This window comes from Prionailurus viverrinus, chromosome F2 (assembly GCF_022837055.1).
Source record: "Prionailurus viverrinus isolate Anna chromosome F2, UM_Priviv_1.0, whole genome shotgun sequence".
Lineage (NCBI taxonomy): Eukaryota > Metazoa > Chordata > Mammalia > Carnivora > Felidae > Prionailurus > Prionailurus viverrinus.
The window spans coordinates 64,358,615-64,380,380 of NC_062578.1; the positions used below are offsets into that span (position 1 = coordinate 64,358,615).

General features: G+C 42.4%; 1 protein-coding gene across 5 annotated transcripts in view; it reads left to right on the forward strand.

The window, feature by feature from the left end:
• COL14A1 (collagen type XIV alpha 1 chain) overlaps nucleotides 1-21,766 on the forward strand; it is a 221,908-nt gene that overhangs the window by 188,631 nt on the left and 11,511 nt on the right. For all 5 annotated transcript variants that reach the window (XM_047842795.1, XM_047842799.1, XM_047842794.1 and 2 more), the window contains exons 43-45: nucleotides 7,035-7,070; nucleotides 8,097-8,163; nucleotides 11,745-11,933. In XM_047842795.1, the coding sequence (XP_047698751.1) occupies nucleotides 7,035-7,070; nucleotides 8,097-8,163; nucleotides 11,745-11,933 (292 nt within the window). The remainder of the gene's footprint in view (nucleotides 1-7,034; nucleotides 7,071-8,096; nucleotides 8,164-11,744; nucleotides 11,934-21,766) is intronic.

The following is a 21,766-nucleotide window of genomic DNA, read 5'->3' on the forward strand; positions in this document are numbered from 1 at the left end:
GATTTCCCATGGATGTCTGTCTAGGAAGGCAGGAGGGAAAGAGACCAAGAAAGACAGACTGCCCTACTGAAAATAGCAACGTGTTTCCTAGGCCGGTGCCAGGAACGTGTGCTTTCATGCACTCTGCCTGCAGCCACCGACTTCCCCGGGTGGACCGTGCTTTGCTGCGGCTGCCGGCGTAGCTCCTACCTGAGGTTTAAGACTCGGCTAAAATACAGTGCCTCCCCTGCAGGGGAGCACACAGAGATGAAGCTCATGTAAGAAGGGGCTATGAGTTTAGCTTGAGATCAATATAGGGAGACAGGTCCACTACATCATTTAAAGAGCACTGCATTAGAAGTCAGGATTCCTGGGTTCTAGATGTGGCCCTGACATGACCTTAACTAGCTGTGTGAGCCACATCACTGAAGCCATTTATCTAGACTCTCAGGACGTCAATTTCCTAAGTCAATCATGTAAAAATATTTGCTGGGTAGTCACAATATATGCAAGAGACATGGGGAAGAGGGGTTCCAAGGGGTACAAAAGATGACCAAGGAATTTTCCCACTTCATGGAAAATCTAGAGAGTGATTTTGTTTTAAGATTTTTTTTTAAGGGACACCTGGGTGGCTCTGTCAGTTAAGTGTCTGACTTCAGCTCAGGTCATGATCTCCCAGTCCGGGAGTTCAAGCCCTGCGTTGGCCCCTGTGCTGACAACTCAGAGCCTGGAGCCTGCTTCAGATTCTGTGTCTCCCTCTCTCTCTGCCCCTTCCCTGCTTGTGCTCTGTTCTCTCTCTCTCTCTCTCTCTCTCTCTCTCTCTCTCTCAAAAATAAATAAACATTAAAATAAATTTTAAAAAATACATAAATAAATGATTTTTTAAAGTGTATTTATTTATTCTAAGAGGGAGAGAAAGCACAAGTGGGAGGAGGGGCAGAAAGAGAAAGAGGGAGACAGAGGATCCCAAGCAGGCTCCACACTGTGCGCACAGAGCCCAACTCAAGGCTCGAACTCACAAAACTGTACGATCATGACCTGAGCCCAAACCAAGAGTTGGATGCTCAACCGACTAAGCCACCTGGGTACCCCAAGAGTGATTTTTTTTTAATGTAAGTAGGTATAATAAAAGGCAAAAAGTGAGAAATGGTTTAAGGGAAAGACAACAAAATTGCTATGAAAGTCCCATTGAGAGACAGAGACCTACAGAAAGACAGAGAGGAAGAGGCAGAGAGGGAGCTATCCCCTGAGCTGATGCGATGGGGAGAATAGCTCCTGAAGGAGGCAGCATTTCCTTTGGATCTTGAAAGGAGGGTGTGCTTTGCTTCCACAAAGGCAGGGAGTTGGCATTGTTTCAATGGGGATTGCGGTAAAACATAAAGCCAACACAAAGCACTGCATCTTTTGTACCTTTTATCTTTTTCGACTCTTTCTCTTGCTTCGTGGCACCTGCCACAATTATATTTTGCACCCTTGTTGTTTCTCACCGAGTTTATCACAGGAAGCTCTAACCTGCTCCCTGGCCTCTGCTCTAGCCCTGGTCTCATCCATTCCCCAGTTGCTGGACGATTCTTCTAGTATATCTTTGATGTGTCTTTCCCTGGCTTGAATCTCCTCACCAGATCCTGTTACCAGAGGATGGGTCCCACATATTCAGCCAGGTATATGTGGCCCTTCATGATGAGCCCTTCCTTTCCCTTCCAACTGACCTCCCACTATCCCTTCATCTGCAGTTGAGTCGTTCCAAGTTATGTAAAGCTCTCCCAACACGTGCTATACTGTTTCATACTTGTTTGGTCTCTGGGACATTTTTCCATTTGTCTGGGCTGCTTTCTCCTCCTTGCCCCACCTGGTGAGCTCCTGGCTAGTCTCTCTTTAAAACTGTGCATTTTCTGTGTGAGGACCTTCCCTCCCCCACCTCCTTAGGCTGAGACATTTCATATAAATCTCCATGCCAAGTCCTCCACTGAAATGACCATTCCTCAAGGGCAGAAAGGTCATCATACCCATGTACTCATATTTTTATTCCTAGATTCCAGCTCAGTTTCATAGAAGTTTCTTAATCAGTCTTTGTTAAAAGGAAGAAAGAATAAGGATCAGTGTTTATTCTAGTTAGGCTGATGTGCAGGGGAGTCTAGGAGATTATTCTTAAACACGGAGGGTCAGACCATGGAAGACCTTTAGAGCTGAGCGAGGATGTTTTGATTCGTGTTAACAGACATCTTTAATGTGTGGGACTTGGACCATGATGAGATCATTCCTCTTCCCTCAGCACTAAACTTCTGTGAACCTATGAATGTAACTACTGTAGTTTCTTTTCTTTACATTTCAGCGATTCCTAAAATTATAGGAAAATGTGCCACTTTTTCTTGCCTACGTTTACAGGGAATATGTGTTTTCCCTCAAAGCATACTTTGGTGGAGTTATGGACCTTCCCTTGCTCAGGAATTTTTATTTTGTTTTTGTTTTACTTTGCAAAAATCAAAGGAAAAGATGTCAGAGACGTTGGAATAACAAATAACTTCTTGCCATACAGATATTCTACTAAATGGATCTTTCACTGAAATTGCCTAGCTGTGCCCTGTAGCTACTTAATAACCTGCATCGTGAGGCTGAGTTTGAGGGATTTCAGGCCGGATTAAACATATCCATCCCTATGTACCAGAAGGGGCTGACCTGTCAGGTTTTGTTATCAGTCAGGTTGGCCCTCTAATTCCTAAGTTTTAAACATTTGGAGGAAGCCAATTTAATAAAGAATAGCTAGCAATGGAGATGTCAAATAGTGTATTGGTTCAAAAATAAATATATTCTAGATCAACTGGTTTTTAAGAAATGACTCAAGTTAGGGTTGCCTGGGTAGCTCAGCCAGTTAAGTGTCCAACTTCAGCTCTGGTCATGATCTTGGGGTCTGTGGGTTCGAGCCCCACGTTGGGCTCTGTGCTGACAGCTCAGAGCCTGGAGCCTGCTGCGGATTCTGTGTCTCCCTCTCTCCCTGCCCCTCCCCCACTCACAATCTCTCTCTCTCTCTCTCTCTCTCTCTCTCTCTCTCTTTCTCTCTCTCTCTCTCTCTCTCTCTCAAAAATAAACATTAAAAAAAATTTTTTTTAAAGAAAGAAATGACCCAAGTTAACACTGAATTCTGAATTGTGAGGGTTAAGTTGGAGGGATGCATGATTGCTTTTTTATTATTGTGTAATTAGGAAATGGAATGGAAGACACTGGCTGGCAAATTGTCGAATAGTGTTCTCATTCACTTTGCTGAAAGCACACTTTGCTGGGGAGGCAACAGACTCCGGAGGCTGGCTGATGGGGTTCTGGTCCCAGCTTTTCCATTTTCTCACTGTGTGACCATGGGCGAGTTGAGTTGTTCAACCTCTTCCTGCATTACTTTTCTTATATGCAAAATGGAAATAATCTCTCCTAGGGCTGCGACAAAGAATAAATTAGTCTACTTTCTAGGAGTCTTACAAGGATTAAATAAATGAGTTAATCTTACAAGCCTGTTATAGGGTTAAATAGGTTAACACGCCGAGAACAATCTGGTATTTGCAGATGGTGTCTGAATATATTTAAAAAGTGGAATATTTACTTTTTTTTTTGCTAATTTTTGGCTTTTGTTGTACATTTAATGCTTGAAAAGCTGGTTCCATTAAAGATTTATTTCATGGTAACATAAGTAGCTCTTTTCTCCAGTTAGACCTATAAGGGGACATTGCTGCATCTTTGGGGACTTGGCCATTTGTGGAGTCTAAGAAATGAAGAGGACAACACCAGTACATCTATAAGAATCTGAAAAGAATTGTGAGGGAAGGATGCCTTGTAAATCTTTCTTTAGCCAAAAAAAAAAAAGTTTTATAAAGGAAATTGGATACTTCTAACAGAATCAACTCTTTTTCTAATGGTCTAGGAGCTCAATGCCTGAGAATGTCTTAAGTATCTTTTTTTTTTCAATCAAGGAAGTTAAAATGAAGCTGCCATCCAGATTTGAAGTAAAATTCAGCCATTCGTTCATTCAGTTAACATATTTTTGAGTACCTGCTATGTCCCAAGCATAGTCCCAAGAAACGGGGAGACGGGAGTTTGGGAACTAGACACAGACTGAGTATGGAACCTACATGTGGAGAGAGGTTATAGTGAGGATATGCTTTCTTTGTAGAGTCTGAGATTCTGCCCTGGCAAACCCAGCTTGTATTTTTCATAAATCCTGTTCCTTGAGCTACCTCATTCCAAAAAATGACGACATTGTGAGATGCTAGCACGTTAGCCTTGTAAGGAACCCCAGAGACCATTTAATTTACTGGCCTGATACTACAAAGAAAGAAGCTCAGAGAGTTTAAGTGGCTTACAGATCCCATGTCTCATCTATTTTTTTCCAAAAATACTAGTATGAAAAATTTCAAACAATCACAAAGTGGTAAGAATTTAGAGTGAGCACCCATGTACCCAGAACTAATGTTCATTATGTGTATGAGTGTGTGTATGTTTTTAAATAAAGTTCTCTTGGGCTTTGTTTTTTTTTTAATATTTTTTAAATGTTTATTTTTGAGAGAGAGAGACAGACAGAATGTGAGCAGGGGAGGGACAGAGAGGGAGGCACAGAATCCAAAGCAGGCTTCAGGCTCTGAGCTGTCGCACAGAACTCAACGCAGGGCTCAAACTCAAGCTATGAGATGATGACCTCAACCGAAGTCGGCCGCTCAACCGACAGAGCCACCCGGGTGCCCCATCTTGGGCTTTGTTGATTGTAATCTTGAAAAATTATCATATGGTACACTAAAGGGTAGGTTTATTTTTATGGTTGAAGTCACTTTATATTTTTCTTCTCACTTTATTAACATAACAAAAGGAAACTCAAGGTCAGAAGAAGCAGACAAAAGTCCTAGATTTATAATAAATGTTTCAGTTTAATATTGGACTTAGTTGAATGTTTGAGCAACTCTTTTATGCGGAAACAGGCTAGGCGGTTTTAGAAATATAAATAGGGGCGCCTGGGTGGCTCAATTGGTTGAGCATCTGACTCTTGATTTCAGCTCAGGTCATGGTCTCGCGGTTTGTGGGATCAAACCCGCTGTCGGGCTCCACACTGATGGTGCACAGAGCCTGCTTCTGATTCTCTCTTTTCCTCTCTGTCTGCTCCTCCCCAGCTCATGCTCTCTCTCTCAAAATAAAAACTTTAGTGCTCGCTTCGGCAGCACATATACAAAATAAAAACTTTAAAAAAAGAAATATAAAGTAATGTAAGTTATGGTTTCCAGTTTGGGAGATCCTACCATCTACAGAGAGACAAGAAATCCATAAGCTGATTTGCAGTTAAGTAAATAGGACAAGAAAACATGCAGTGTCAAATAACTGATATTAGAATATTCCTACCGTTGATACTTCACTCATAAGATTTATGTTTCTAAATACTTTAATATTTTTCTTACATTTCAAATGTTTTCATGCACTGGGTAGGTCAGGTCTGTGAGAATGAGAAAGTGTAATTTTGAGGAGTAGCAGATAGGGAGGCTGGAGGTAGATAACAAAAGACTGAACTGAAGAACCAACTTTGTCTCATGGGTGTCTAAGAACCAATGAGTGATTCTGAATAGAGGAGGAGCTGCCATCATTCAGTGGTCTCTGAGCTTTGTGAGTTGTATGCTGGTGGTATCTGAGGAAGGACTAGTGGTTATGTGGGGGAGGGTTTGGAAGGGGGGGTCTTTAGTTAGGGAAGTCAGAAGGAAGTTGCAAATGGCCTGGTGTGAGATTGTGACATGGTAAGGGTAGCACTTGGGTCGTGGAATAGAAGGAATGGCTATGAGAAATTGCAGTGCAAAAGTGTGTGTGTGTGTGTGTGTGTGTGTGTGTGTGTGTGTGTGCTGAATAGACATGCGAGATGCAAGGGGAGAGAGGAGAAAAGACAACCAGTGGTGGGCTCCAACTGCTTGCAGCTGCTCAGGAGAGTAGGTTACGTGCTTCTCTTCCCATCTCATTTCCGTCTTGAGTGACAGCACATTTGTAGCTTGAAATCAACCACAGTAGATGGATTTACACCTCCAAAAACGGCTAACACTACAATTCAGAGCATCTTATTTTTCCAGAAAGTCAATATCCCTGCACACCATGGGGTGAACCACAATTTTGAAGGTGACTGTTGATCCAGTAGAGATTCTGGAGACGATACTTGGGTAGGACCTGTTGAGATTATTGTAACAACTCCAACAGTCTGACCATGTGGGTACATTCCATCTGTAAATGCCATTTACTATCCTTTTGGTAGAGACTATAAAAATGTTGTTCAGTGAATTCTACTATGTTGTTTTAGAGTCGAAACGATAGGTGGAATGCTCTGAAGACATATGTTTTGCTTTTTAGTGTCACTTCATTACAGATACCTTGAAAACTCCCTTATCTTTTCAGTAAAAATGTGTGCAATAATAATAGTTTCTTATGGGTCAAAGAGTAGCTAAGCCACGAAACAAAATAATAATTTAACTGAGAATTCATGTTAATATGAGTTCCCGTTATCAGGGAGAACTGTGGGGAAGGAATTGTGTGCTGTGACGCCAGATGGAAAGCGGAGTCGGGTTATGGGGTTTCACAAATGTCATCTCTTACCCTGAACTCTTACGGTGGAAGATCTTTTACTTCCTTCTTTTAAAAATGGAAACAATTTAGCTATTCAGCAGAGGTTTGTGAGATAAATCAGGAAGCATCAGTAGAGTACAAGGTAGAGTACAATCCGAGGGCGGGAGGTGTTTAGTGTGAAAAGATGTGAGCGATCTATTCAGTGAAACTACATGGCAAAACAGCATTGCCCCATGATCCCAATTTTGTGTTAAAAAAAATGCTCTCTCTACCTATTCAAAGGCTGGGGGAGCAAAATGTTTCAAAGAGCGACTTCTGTTTGGTGGGTTTACAGGTCACTATTTGTTTATTCCTGTTGTGTACCTGTTTGTGCTGCACAATCACTAGAGCTAAGAAAAACAGCTTAACAAAATAAGAAAAGATGCATCCTCATTATGCCCAGCTGAATGCAGTGTGCTAAGTAACTTGACGATTTACGTTTTTTACAGGGTATCCCTGGAGCAAAGGGGGAACGAGGAGAAAGAGTAAGTACCCTCCGGCTCTGTTTATCACACACAGCTGGCTGCACATCTTTCATCACCAAAGCCTGATAAAGGATGACCATTTATACTGTCATGATTATTCATTGCTCTTATTTCATTCCCTCCCTCCTCGCTCTCCTCAACTCATTGGACTGTGAGCACATTGTCAGGTGGAAAAACACCCTGTGGGCTAGAAGTCAGGAGAGCAGGTTTCTAGTTGTATATCTGCTGCCATTCAGCTAAATGACCTCAGGCCCATTTCTTTAAGGATCAGAGGGAGAGAATCAAACTCCTCTGAACTCCAGAGTGAATTTGAGGACAGACGTATACAATGGATGTAAAAAGGCATCAGAGAAACAAAAGCCCTGTACGTTTGCCAAGTAGTAGAAATGGGGCTTGTGTCTTGCCTGATGGGCCAATATTAACAGCCAATGGCAGACATACATCAATGAACTGGCTGTGTCATGTAAGTCAGTTTGTTTTAGGGACCTTCTCTCCCTTTTGAGAAACTGTGCAGCTGCTGGTAGAATTGTGCTGTTGCCTGATAGAACTGGGCTGGGTAGTAGAAACAGCAGCGGCTTTGGGCTCAGCCAGTCAGTTACCTTTGTGAAACTTTGGGCAACGTGTTTAACTCTGTTCATCTATAAAATGGGTTTAATGTCTTTCCTTTGAGTTGTAATTGATAGTAAATAAGCCACAGCCTGAAAAAGTGCTATATTTTATAAGCTCTAAATAACTATAAAGGAGGCATTAAATACATATGGGTTTGTTTCAAAACTTAAATTTTTTAGAATCTGGGAACAGAAATACGTACTTGAGCCTTTACATTTAATATAGACTCCCAGGAAACTGACACCATGAGTGTCAAATTCCATGACCTTCTCTGCACATGGTGGTCAGTCCTATCTGTCGCGGGAGCCACAGGGACCAGGCGGGAACAGCTAATGAAGCCAGGTCTGCATCCTGGAAGTATTGCCATGCAGCTGGGCTTGGGCCTGAGAGTCAGGAAGATGCTTCTTTTTCATCCAGGGCGATCTGCAGTCTCAGGCCATGGTCCGAGCAGTGGCGCGTCAGGTGTGCGAGCAGCTGATCCAAAGTAAGTGCGTGACACGGGGCGCCTGGGTGGCTCAGTCGGTTAAGTGGCCGACTTCAGCTCGGGTCATGATCTCACGGTCCGTGAGTTCGAGCCCCGCGTCAGGCTCTGTGCTGACCGCTCAGAGCCTGGAGCCTGTTTCAGATTCTGTGTCTCCCTCTCTCTGACCCTCCCCTGTTCATGCTCTGTCTCTGTCTCTCTCTCTCAAAAATAAATAAACGTTAAAAAAAATTAAAAAAAAAAAAACAAAACAAAGTAAGTGCATGACAGTTTCGGATATTGTTCTCTGTGGTTCATCCAGATGGGAATCTGCCCCTCCCAAGAGTTAGTGACTCAAGAGAACACCTCCAAAGCTTTGTCTTGGTGCAGATGGGTAAGCTTTACAGATGGCCATAACTAACCCATTACAGAGGTCATTACAGATCACCCTTGAGTTCTGTGTCGATGTCACAGATACCTAATTCCTCTGTGGCATCTGTCCAAGAGCTCTCCTTTTGCCCATATAGATCTAACTTGACTGCCCCGATCAGATCTTTTGTTCTTTCTTCATCTTCAAGTGGATAGATTTTTTTTCCTCAAGTACTCAGCACTTGAAATCTGCCAGACGAAGGAATCCGAAGCTGCTTTCAAAGAGATGATTCATGGTGTTGATTTCTATCAACTCGCTAGATTTAAATCAATACCTCCTTTTTGTCCTTTTCTTTGGACTGGCCTAAGGCCCTTCACTTTATTCTGTAACATTTATGTAAATACAACATAATAATGCCCCTACACGCACACAGGGGTGGCCTTCACGTGACATTTTTGACATGACACTGGTGCTCATGCCAAAAATTACACTGGAACATGCTTTATATGACACCCAACTTTCCCACAGAACAGTATTCCAATTACTGATTCGTGTTCATTCACTTGTATATCTACCCGTTTTGTGTTTCTCCCAGGCCCTCTGACGTTTTGTCTCAATAATCTAACCAGAGGGTTACTAGTGTGGGCCCTTCCTTCTGCCAATGATTTGTTCGATTCCAGGAAGATCTAAGGCCTTGTAGAGACAAAATATTCAAACCCAGACATCTATGGCTTAGCTCTAGCTGTCAAGCCCACTACTCTGGTAGCACACGCCCCTCCCATGAGCTGAGTGGCTGCCTCAGCTCTGAAAGGTTCCATTTTTTTTGACCCAAGGACGTCTAGGAGTCTCATAAGCATCCAGGTAGGCCTTTTGGCTGGTAGCAGATATCCCAAATTCCATCTGTAGTAGAGAAACCCAGACCTCATCTTTGGGAAGGCATGGAGTTACTGTCCACACCATCTTGGGAGCATTTTCATTAAGACATAAATCATGCAGACCATGTACAAAGCTACAGTCTTCAGGCATAAGAGTAATGCTTCCTATATTTTAACTTTATTTCATTTTATACGTTGCCCAAACTAAATGTGTGTGTGAGTTTACCAGTTTTATTTTTTTTATTTAAATTTATTTATTCTGAGAGAGAGAGGGAGAGGGAGAGACAGAGAGTGTGTGTGTGGAAGGGGCAGAGAGGGAGGGAGAGAAAGGGAATCCCAAGCAGGCTCTGCACTGTCAGCACAGAGCCCGATGTGGGACTCGAATGCACAAACCGTGAGATCATGACCTGAGTGGAGATCAAGAGTCAGATGCTTAACCGACTGAGCCACCCAGACGCCCTGAGAATTTACTAGTTTTAAACGAAACTATTAAAGTTTAATGCCACAATAAGATCATTAAAAACATAGTAAATTGTAAAAGCTAAATGGAACATTAAGTGGAATATGTCCAAAGCTAACCTGTACCTTGGATTATCTTGTAGGTTTCTCATTTCAAGTAAATGAAAGTAAATGAGCAGGTAATTATTTTAAGGAAGCCTAAGGGTTAAATCCAAATAGGACTCACTGACCACAAAGTGTGGAAGATTTCACAATAGTTGTTGTCATATTCCACGGTAGAATAAAAATCTTTTGAAAGTATATGATTATTTAAGACGTGCCCTACAAACTCAGAGTTCAAAATGGAGTTTTTTCCCTCAGGAAATCTCAGATTCTTGTGAATGACTTGGAGGAAATGAAAGCCAGCAGGGAGTTTTACAAGAAAGCTGAAATGAGCCCGTAGAATAGGGAGGCCCTGCCTGTGAGTGCCGTTGTGAGAGAAGAAATAGAAAAGATTGCGTGCAACTTTATGAGCAAGCCCCGACCTGCCCAGAGGCTGTTTCTGGCACCTCAGCCATCTTCCCACCCCGCCTCAGGTCCTTCCCACGTGCCGCCTCAGGTTCCTCTGGGCTCCTTACTTCGTGGCTTAGGTTTCTGCTCAGAACTTCATTCATCAGTTAGCTTCTAAGTATAATAAAACCATGAGTTATCTGGGTTTTGGTCCAGAGCTGATCAGAAGAATGACTCGAGGAAAGGTTATGTGGGGAACTGTGTGAGGTCAAAGTGATGACAGGTAGAGAAAGTGATGAAGGACGGCCCCTTGTCAAAAGAGAAAGGTGGAAAAGCACACGCCTACAGGTGGCGCCTGAGTCACCAGGAAGCCAATCCCAGTTGCGGTCATGGTCCTATGCTTAGGAATGCATTGAATGTATTCTAGAAATAATCCCTCTAAAAATGGTTACTATTCTTTATTTAGATTTGAATGTTTGAAAAGGGTGAGATTTTCATCTAGGAAATTCACTTATGTGGGAAATCTTACCTTCTGATGTTACCGGAAAACTGAATGAAGCATTATGGTAGCAAGCTCTTTATCAATCTATACTTCTGATTATTAAGATACATTCTTCCAGGGGCGCCCAACTCTTGATTTTGGCTCAGGTCATGATCTCGTGGTTCATGGGTTCGAGCCCCACATGGGCCTCTGCGCTGACAGGACAGAGCCCGCTTAGGAATCTCTCTCTCTCTCTCTCTCCCTGCCTCTCCCTCATTCACGCTCACTCACTTGCTCTCAAAATAAATAAATAAACTTAAAAATAAATAAAATAAAGTACATTCTTCCAGCCATAACTGAGTTAAGGGATTATAGGAGAGAGCACCAGATTTTCTTTCTTTTTTTTTTTTTTTTTAATAAAGCTCGTGGGAGTTTCTGCAGCTGGGACCCAAGTAAAGGTTCCTGCAAAAAGGCTTGGCGACGAAGAGACGAATTGAAACAGAACACTTGTCTGGGGATTTGTGAGCAAGAGGGTGGAGCAGTCTTTGTGGGTTTGGAAAAAAGGCAAATAAACTGGTGGGGTTGTTGCTAGAGAAAAGGGGCAGCTGGGTGAGGGTTTGGGGGTCAGATAAATGTAGGGGGCGAAGATCAAATTTATGACTTCTGCCCATTGATGTTTACTGGGATGCTGATGTGAGCTGTAGGATTCCAAACTATTGAGATGTGTCTTGAATACAGTCCAGCTGTTCATATCATCCAGAGTAAAATGTAATAATTTTTAACTTGGAAAGCAACATATTTCAGAGGGGTGTGCTTTTCCTCTTGTGGTTATCTGACAGAATTGTTTGGAACCTTGACAAATAAAACCGCTTGTCTCCCCTTTCTGTGTGTGACAGTTCATTGAATGTTGTCTTTGCCCTTTGTGTCTCAGGTCACATGGCCAGGTACACAGCCATCCTCAACCAGATTCCCAGCCACTCCTCATCAGTGCGGACCATCCAGGGGCCTCCCGGGGAGCCTGGCAGACCAGGCTCACCTGGAGCCCCTGGTGAACAAGGGCCCCCCGGGACCCCAGGTTTCCCAGGAAATGCAGGTGTGCCGGGGACCCCAGGAGAACGAGGTAAGCTGGGGCGCCTCTCTCGTTGGAACACCACTGAGGTGTGTACAGGGAAGCAGAGTGGAATAGTGGTGCTCATGCAATGACGAAGTCCAAAATAATGAATGTAAATTCGTTTCACCCCATCTATTCTCTAGCTTCTTATTTATCCATCTCCAAGATTGAGAAATTGAGTAATCTACAAAGCATTTCATCAAAAGCCATGTCTGCTTGTATGAAAAAGGAGGATCAGGACCCTCAACTCACCTCTAAGAAGCTTTTGAGCTAATGAGAGGAAGGTATCCCCTCTTAGATGGAGGAATTAAGAACAGGTGCCCCTTCCAGGTAGAAGAATTAGAAAATGGTGCCCTCCTCTGATGTGGCAACACACATATGTCATGCTAAGCCAAGAGTTCACTTCGTAGGTCTGGTGCCTTTTTTGTGCAGTGCCCATACTGGGCAACAGTTGGTGGCATCCCTCAAGTGAGTCATGAGTCGTATCGACCTATGGTTTACGTATGTCTATGTAGACCATGCCAACTATAAACTTCGGATGAAAATACTGTTTGTGGTTCCTCTTTCTATAATATAAGGCAGCATTTTATTTAATAGTTTCACGGGCCAATGTTTTGTCTTTCCTACTAAAGTTTCTTGAAAATAGAAATACTACTTAGCCTTTGCTGTTATCCTCTACAGGTTTTAGCAGTGTCGTGTAATACAATAATAAGACTGGCTGAATGTCACCCAACTCTATAATTGGCCAAGGCCTCCCACTCCAGAAGCAGATTAAAGAGATGTGGGAAATTGGGGTTCCATATTAACCACAAAGAAAGCAATGGGGAGAAAGACAACCGATACAAGTATTTTCTAAGACACAATTTTATAGAATGTGGGTCTGGGGAAGAGCTAAGTATTACCTGTTTGCCCTGTGAATCCTACTACTTTTGTGAGATGGATAGGATATATTCCTTTTGTAACATCGGAGATGTAAAATGCGGATGACAAAGGTGATACTTTATGTTCATTCTTGATCCGTGCCAACAGGCCACGTGCGTTCTGCCTCTGCGCTTTCGTACGCATTGCCCCCCGCTTTGGAAATGTCCTTTTCTCTGCCTGTCTTGTGCGTGTCTTACTCTTAGCTCAGGGCCCAACTTCCCTTCTGTTTCAGGAATGAGGTTGTTGTCGATCGCCCCAGACCACAAACGGCTTCACCCCCTGAGCACCTGCCACACCAACTGTCTCTCCCACCCATTTGAGCACTCATCAGGGGTGGGGGAACAGCTAGACTGCCAAGACAGGGTCAGGTCTGAATTGTATTGCACACCCAGTAGCTGTTGCTCTAATGGGAACCCAGCTCTGGTTTTCCTTTCTGAAGGTTTTTCCTGGGCCAGGGCACTAAATCAGCACATGTAGAGAGGGGCATAATTCCCTCACAGCACATGGAAGATCTGGCAGCTAGGAAGGTGGCCACCTCTGTCAGCTGGGCACCCTCTAACGGTGTCGGTGATGGATCACCTGTGACTCAGGGGGCACAGGGCCAGCGCCTGAGTCACTCTCAGCAAGTCACAAGTTGTGTTTGTTCTTTTTGGAAGTCCTGTTCTTGTTCTTGCCAGACCGAGTCTCTCCTGCCCTGCAAGAGGACGCGAATGCTTAGACTGGAGGAAAATCATCCAGGAATTCTCAGTGACCCAGACAAACTTCGAAATAAGAATTTCCGTGATGTAATTTTCCTACCTACCTATAGCTGTACAGGTATTCCTAAAGAGTGTAGAAGACAAAGCAAAATCCTGTCCTGCAATTCACAAATACGTGGAGGATGACAGTAGGACAAGAAAGTGAGAAATGCCCTTTGCACATGAGGGGGAAAGTGATTTTGGCTTATTACCAATTGAGGGGAATGGTTTGGGGCTTAGGGTTAGGGTTTATTGACCAACGCCTAAGGACTTTTTATTCCTAGCAGAGTATTTCAGTCCTGTTGCGCTTGGGATTTGTTGCTGCAAGGAAGAGAGTGATTTTTTTTTTATCTTGTGGTCCAAATGCCCAGAAAGTATTGAGAGAGACCAGTATCTACTTTCCACTAAGACAAAACAATAGAAGAGTCTTGAAATCAGCCAACATCAGGACTAGAGAGAAAACCCAGACATCATGGAATTTCTTCGTTGTTGTTATTGTTCCTTGCTATATAAAATATGATTATCATGGTACTCCCTATAATGTAATTTTAAAAGAACACTATGTTATAGTAAGTAAAAATAAGTATTGTTACTCAGGAGTGTATTTAGCCAAATACTGAGCTACAAAAACAAGGCAAAAAGCATGATGCAGTATGTACGTGCATGTGTATGCATGCACACATGTGTAACTGAGGCAAAAAGAAATACTACTGACCCTTACTATCGTTTCTGTCCTCTTCTAGTGTTAAAAGGCCAAGGGGCAACCTTGGATTTTATGTCCTCTTCGAAATACACTGTTCTAGTACAAATGTGTACTTTGATTAATCCAATCATTATCATTGAACTAGCCAAAGAGTATGCATTTTGGAAAACAGAAAAGAAGTGACACTCTCCCCATATTTGCAGTGTAGACATTGTTCATGACTTTCCTGATCACCTAACAGAAGCCTATGTTTTGCCTCCATTTGAATAGCTACCTCCCTCTCATTAACCCTTTGTCTCCTTTAGCTTAAAGTATTTTTCATGAGTTTGTGTGGAACAGTCTTTTTAGCTACATTCTCACATGGATCGCAATATATACGGAATCCTTAGAATTTAAGGATTCATTCAAAGGATTCCTGCAGCTCCCATTGTTCATCTAAAGCTTGACTCCAACTCAGGCTTGTCTAATTATTAGCACCCAGAAGTGAAGAGGTCCCATTTGCATAGCATAAGCAAAATGTCGTGTAGCTCAATTTCTCACCCACTTTTCTCTTCTTGTCACTGACACTACATGGCTCATTGGCAGCAAAGAAAAGCTATCCCTCCATGGGCTACGGTTTTGTGGCTTCTCCCCATTAAACGCTGTGCTGTCTTCAGGTAAATGGCTCTGTACCCTGGCTTCCAAAGTTCACCAGAGCTCTACAGTTCCCCGTTAGTCCCCAGAACTGAAACAACAGCGTCCTGACTTTTCTGATGTGAACTCACTCTCCAGTCACAGCCTTGCTTCTAACTAGACCCCTAGATCATCTCTCCAGTGCTAGTTCTGATCTTCGTGTACCATTCCCAGAGGATGCACCTGTTACTTCCTCATTCCATTTAGTTAAATAATGTTCATATTCCACGTTGGTGTCTCGAACCATATATTAACCCAAGTCAAAAATAAGTTCGTTGGTCTGTAGTTGGCAAAATTAAATTTCTTTATTTGAAAAGAACTGGGAGCGTTTTCTGATTTCAGTCTTTAGGCTTCAGTTTGTGTTGCTACCCAGAAAGTATTGGATCACAGGAATCATCCAACTGAAGATTTTCATGTTGAGATTGTACACCCGTAAAGCCGGAATTTAATCTGGTTTATTTTGTATAATAAACCAGTAAACATTTGTTGAATGCAGGGTTCACATAAGGCTTTTGGCTTGACAGTGTGTGAGATAATACTATTATTTACGGCTTTCACTTATTAGGCACTAAACGTTATCTGCCAATGTTGTGCTTATACTATATACACAGTATCTCATTTGGACAAAATAGAAGACATGGTTTGGGTAAGGAAGGAACACGGAACATTAGTGGATGCTCCAGTTAGGAGAGTAGATAGATGCTAAGTGAGTTATGTAGAGAGTACATGCTGTCAGAGCTTAGAGGAAGACATCACGCAGCCTTTGAAAAGAAAAGGTGCCAGCACTGATTAAGCAACTACTGTTGTGGAGCGACTGTTAGCTGCTTCGCACCTTACTAGTGCTCATAGAAGTCTTACGAGGTCAGTATTAGCTCCATTTTTAAGTGGGGAAACGGAGGCTTAGCTAGTTTGTCAGTTGTCTGAGGTTACACCGCTGGACAGGGGGGACTAGAATTCAAGTGCACATCTGCATGGTTCCAGATTATCTGTGCTTGCACCTTTCCACCCTCTTGCCACCTTTGAGTTCATTGTGTAGCGGGGATTTCACGTGGGAGAGGCCAGAACCGTGCAGCGTCTGGTGGACCCCTGTTTCCTGATGGCTTCTAATCACCACAGTTCACAGCTCAGTTCACAAAAACCAGTCAACTGCCAGACTGACCAGAAGGCAGAAGCGGGTCATGGTTGTACTATTTGCAAGCTCTTTGCACACTCCGTTCTGTATTTGGAGAGCCTTGGAACACCCGTGACCCAGCAAGTGACCAGCTTGGAGGTGAAGCCAGGTGATTTGTAGGATAAATATGAATGTGAATAAATTATTTTCCATGATTATACATTTTGACACTTGAGGAGTTTTTCTAGGATTTTAACATGTTCCCAGGCTATATAAGAATCCAAATAGGGAAACTGCCTGAAGGAAAACTGGCCATGGGTCTGGCAATAGAATTATACTTCTATTATAACTTCTCACCCTAGGGGACATAGAGGAGAAACCTGGAGCAAGGCAATTCAGTCTTGTTTCACTTGTGATATTTTAGGTGAGACACCGGTTTCACTTCACTATTTGTGATGCTGCTTTAGCCAGAAACAGGTGATGAGATGTGGTTTGGGGCATCAATCATATATATGTCAGGATCTGAGCTTTGCTACCCGAGTAAGCTTGGCTGCTTAGTCGTACAACTTGATTGTTTTGGGATCTTTATTCATTCATCTAACCAGCATTTACTGAGCATCTACACCACATCAGGCATGGTGCTGGGTGTTAATGACATAGTGGTTAACCGGGCTTATATTTCCTACCTTTCATGTACCTAGCATGGAGACAGATATTAAAGAGACTAATAAAAAAATACATGAATGGTTTCATTGTGTTACCATCATTGTAAGTGCCATGAAAAAATACATGATGCTATGCAACCTAGAAGAGGGGACTCTGACTTACTTTGTCAAGTCAGGGATGTTTTAGCTGAGACCTGAAAGTTTAGCAGTTTGGCATATCGAGAAGAGAGTCAGAGGAGAGCATTCTAGGCAGAGACAGCAATAATGTGTATAAAGGTCCTGAGGTGGAAAAAGGCTTGAAACCTTTAAAGCCATGATTCTCAACACCAGTAAACATATCATCTCTTTTTCTTTTTTTAAATTTTTTTAATGTTTTATTTATTTTTGACACAGAGAGAGACAGAGCATGAGCAGGGGAGGGGCAGAGAGAGAGCAAGACAGAATCTGAAGCAGGCTCCAGGCTCTGAGCTGTCAGCACAGAGCCCGACATGGGGCTTGAACTCATGAACCATGAGATCATGACCTGAGCCGAAGTTGGACTTCAGACATATTTTTTTTTAAAAAAACGAGAGTGCCATCTAGTGTAATAGAAAGAAGTAAAAAGAAAATAATGTATAGTTAAATCATTTATTCTAATGGGCAAATTCTCAGCATGACTACACAGGAAACATAATGAAGAAGTCAAAATGTATTTATATTAAAGAACTACTGGGAATACAATAGCTGTAAATTCAGGCTGATGTAGCTGACCTTTATCAATAACATGTCTTTCTGGGGCGCCTGGATGGCTCAGTTAGTTAAGCATCTGGCTTTGGCTCAGGTCATGATCTCATAGTTTGTGACCTCAAGCCCCACTTCAGGTAAAAACACTAGCCCTGCCATCTCTCAATCTCTCTCTCTCTCTCTCTCTCTCTCTCTCTCTCTCTCTCTCTTTCTGTCTCTGTCTCTCTCTGTCTCTCTCTGTCTCTCTCTCTCTCTCTTTCTTCCTCTTTCTCTCTCCCCCCCCAACCCCTGCCCTCGTGGGAGTCTCTCTCTCTCTCTCCCCCTCTCTCTCTGCCCCTCGCTCACTTGCGTGCCCCTCCTCAAAAACATTGCCTTTCTGTATTGGTCTCTGTTGTGTTCACAGTGAAGATCGTTTGATAGTAAATACATCATTGGCACTGTGCAAATAAATGTAAATTCTATTCTATTTTTTTTAACTTTTCCATTATATTTTGTTTTCCAATGTGGGCAGAGAAGCCTTATACTACCCACTACCTCCTCCTACCCATTGACAGTGTCAATGTCTTTATCCATGTTAGTACCTGGCAAAAGCTGAGTGGAAATGAATGGGAGGTATCATACCAAAGATTTTCCCCACTGGAACTCGTTAGTTTCTTTAAGTGTCATTAGCACTTGTACCCACTCTGTGGGATCAAATATTTTGGGTGCAATCTTACTATTGAGGCTCAAAAAAATAACAGTGTTGGGATGTCATCTTTAATCACAACAAAATTGCATGTCTTTGTGTAGAGCTTGATGCCAGGGCAATTCTCCCCTCTGTTTGTTACCCAGGTTAATTTTTTATAGTCCTTTGAGGATAAAATCCCTGAATGACTTTTGAAGTTGGAAAATTATCCCCCTCGAACATTCCCTGCCACAGGAGACTGAATTTCTAAGGATTGAATGTAAAGAAAGACAAGATTTAAGGATCAGTTTTGATGCGTCCTGAGGTTCTGTGGTTAATTTGAAAAAGATGGACTTTGTTCCAGAAAATGAGAAAGGGGGAATGTGAAAAGAAGATGCAACCCAGCCGAGTTCCCCTGAGCAAACACAGGTAGGAAAGGAGTCCGCCACTCTCCAGTTGCTGAAAGTCCATGATAGCACCGCTCAGGGACATAGAAATGGCAGTCAGAGCAGAGAAATGTTTGCGGACACACAAAAGCTAAATCCGAGTCCCTAATGCTCATGCCCATTTCCTGTGAATCAACAAGCCTGAGAAACCTGGAGAGAAAACTGGGTCCCAGGTTGGTTCAAAGCTGGGAGAGAGAAGTAGGGTCCTTGTGTTCAATATTTCTGTGGTTGAGAAGAGCTGTTGGCACTGAAGATACATCTGACTGAAAACTTTGGCCACAAATTCAGAATAAAAGTGTAGCAGTTGTGAGACAGGAGTGCCTCAGTGGTAAGTGTCCGTAGAACTTCCTAATGTCCCTTTTCTCCTGGTTTATTCCTGGAAAAATGATCTTTATGGGACAGGTCAACTTGATTAAAGATAGAGGGTTGGCAGGGCTCTGGTAATAATTTTCTGGCTGATACTTAAATATTTACAGGTCTTCTCTGTGATGTTGTATTATATAGGATATTCAGTTGCGTGAGGCATAGCCTTTTCATTGCTGTTCAAAATCTGCTGAAATGCATGTTTCTTTTCTCATCTCCTGCCTCCCCATTCCCTGCCTCTCATCTCCTGAGAGGTAAACTCTGGATAAATAAAGGTAGTTTTCTCTTTCCTCACCCCATAATTATCTGATAAAGTCCAATGCGACTGTCCTTTGGAACAAGACTCTGTTCTCTGAAGGGTTGGCGGATTGTTTTCTCCTAACGTATAGTAACCTTAGTGCATTGGAAAGGAATGCTCTTTTTTTTTTCTTGTATCATCTTTTATTTTGTAAGGGTTTTTTTCCCCTATTACAAAGTGACTCTGTACATTCAACATGACTGCAAAGAGGAGCTCTATGTGTTAGTCATTTATTACTATATAATAAGCTACTGTAGAATTTAGCAGCTTAAAACAATGAAACATATATGCTCATGGTTTTTATGGGTGAGGGATTCGAGAAGGGTCTAGCTGTGTGCTTCTGACTCAGGGTCTTTCACGAGCTTGAGTCAAGATGTCAGCAAGGCTGTGGTCTGTTTTGTCTTTTTTTTTTTTTTTTTTTTTGCCGTGAAAGCTATTATAATTGTTTCTGTGGCTTAAAATATTTTGAAACCCTTAATTGGAGGGTCTGTATAGTAGATCTTATCAGATTCTTGCATTGGATTTCAGTCTCTGTCTGGGGTAATGGGTATCATGTTAGAAATATCACTCTGATATTGGAAGGTTAATGCCATCTCAGTTAAGATGTCTTTATATGGTCCTGGTTTATATTTTCTGCTTCACTTCAAGTATGTACTTTTCCCTTTGGCCAAACTGAACTGCTCAGTGCTCTCAGTATTGGTCAGCTCTTGCTGCATAACAAACCACAAAAATCTCAGTAGGATACAACAATAAATATTTTTTTCACCACATATCTGTGGGAAACAGGGGCAGTTCTGCTCGGCTGGGGCCATGGCTGGAGGAGCTAATAGTTTCCTAGAGGATGTAATCCTTATGGCAGTGGCAGAAACAAAACAGGGCAACCCATCCACCTAATCATATTTCAAGCCTCTGTTCCTGACATCGCCACCAACGCCCCTTGGTCAAAGCAGGTCACGTGACCGAGCCCAACTCCAAGAAGTCAGGAAATACATGGACCTGAAGTAAGAGAATGCAGGGGCGTATAAGTCTTTTGCAGAGTAATGAGGAGTCGAGACCGCTAATTCGGCTTACCGCATTCTTCATACGTGTCTTTTCCCTTCCTACAGCCCTCAGTGCTAATCCCTGTTGTGCCCTGTTCTTGTACCATTTCATGGATTTTTTCACCTGCTCTTCTCACTCCCCAGAACCCTCTTTTTTCCTCTGGCTCATTCATACTCAAACTTCAAAACTCATCCTAAGACTCACGTCTGCCAGACCACTCATTCCTCCCCATGGTTTATTTGTTTGGCCAGTGTATTGGTTGTTGCTACCCTGCTCGATTCCAGCTGAGCCCAACTGAGTAAGATCTCCCTGGTTTGTGCTCCCCAAACACATGTCTCCACCACAGAAGTTTCTCATTAAACCGTAATCGGCGATGTAGTTGTTTGTCTTCCCACTGGACTGCGAGTTCCTTGAATGGGGCTGTGCCTTTCATCTTTACATGCCACCCTGCAAGAAGCCTGAGCAAATATTTGATAAATGAATAGACACCTAGCTCATTAGACTATGAAACGTATCATTTAGCACCCAGGTAGAATATACTTTCTTGAATTGTCTTTTAATGATATCACTTCTGTTAATCCTGTCTCACCAGTAAGGCCACATGCTCCCCAAAGACCAAACTTGATGTCTATTTTCCTTTTGTTTTTCATCGTACCTGAAGTACAATAGTCATTTCATGAATCATAAGTGATTTATGGTGTTGATTACTACTTGGCTAGCTTTTTTGGCTGCCATTTGTCCTTCACCCTAAAGTCATGATAAAAACAGAAGTCCATGTGGCTATAGTACATCAATCCTAAGACATCCTGTTAATAGCCAGTTACTGCCAACTTGACAATGTCAGCATTTTCTTCAAGTCATTATCGTGTAAATTCAGCCAGAAAAACAGGGTGAGATTTTTAAATAGGTTTGGTTTTACTGGATAGGAAATACATATAAAATAGAAAATACATTGGACATTTCAGTGCCCAAATTTTGGTGTGTCTAATTTAGATGTCTGTAGTCAAAAGATCAAGGGACCTCCTGCTTATAATGCCTGTGTGTGTGTGTGTGTGTGTGTGTGTGTGTGTGTGTACTTTATGTGTATCTATCCTTTGAGAAACAGAGACACAGAGACAGAGGCAGAGATATTTCTTTTATTTTTTTATTTTTTGTAATTTTTATTTATTTTTGAGAGGGAGATAGACTATGAGTAGGGGAGGAAGAGAGGGAGAGGGAGACACAGAATCCAAAGCAGGCTCCAGGCCTTGAGCTGTCAGACAGAGCCCAATATGAAGGCTCAAACTCATGAACAGTGAGATCATGACCTGAGCTGAAGTCGGATGCTTAACTGCCTGAGCCACCTAGGGGCCCCAGAGGTATTTTCTTTTAAATGTAGGAATGTACTTTGCCATTTTCTAAATTTCTGGCCTTGTACACAAACAAGTAAAATGGAAATAAAACATATGCTTACTTAGATGATAAAATTAAAGCTGTTTATATTAGCTATGATAAACCA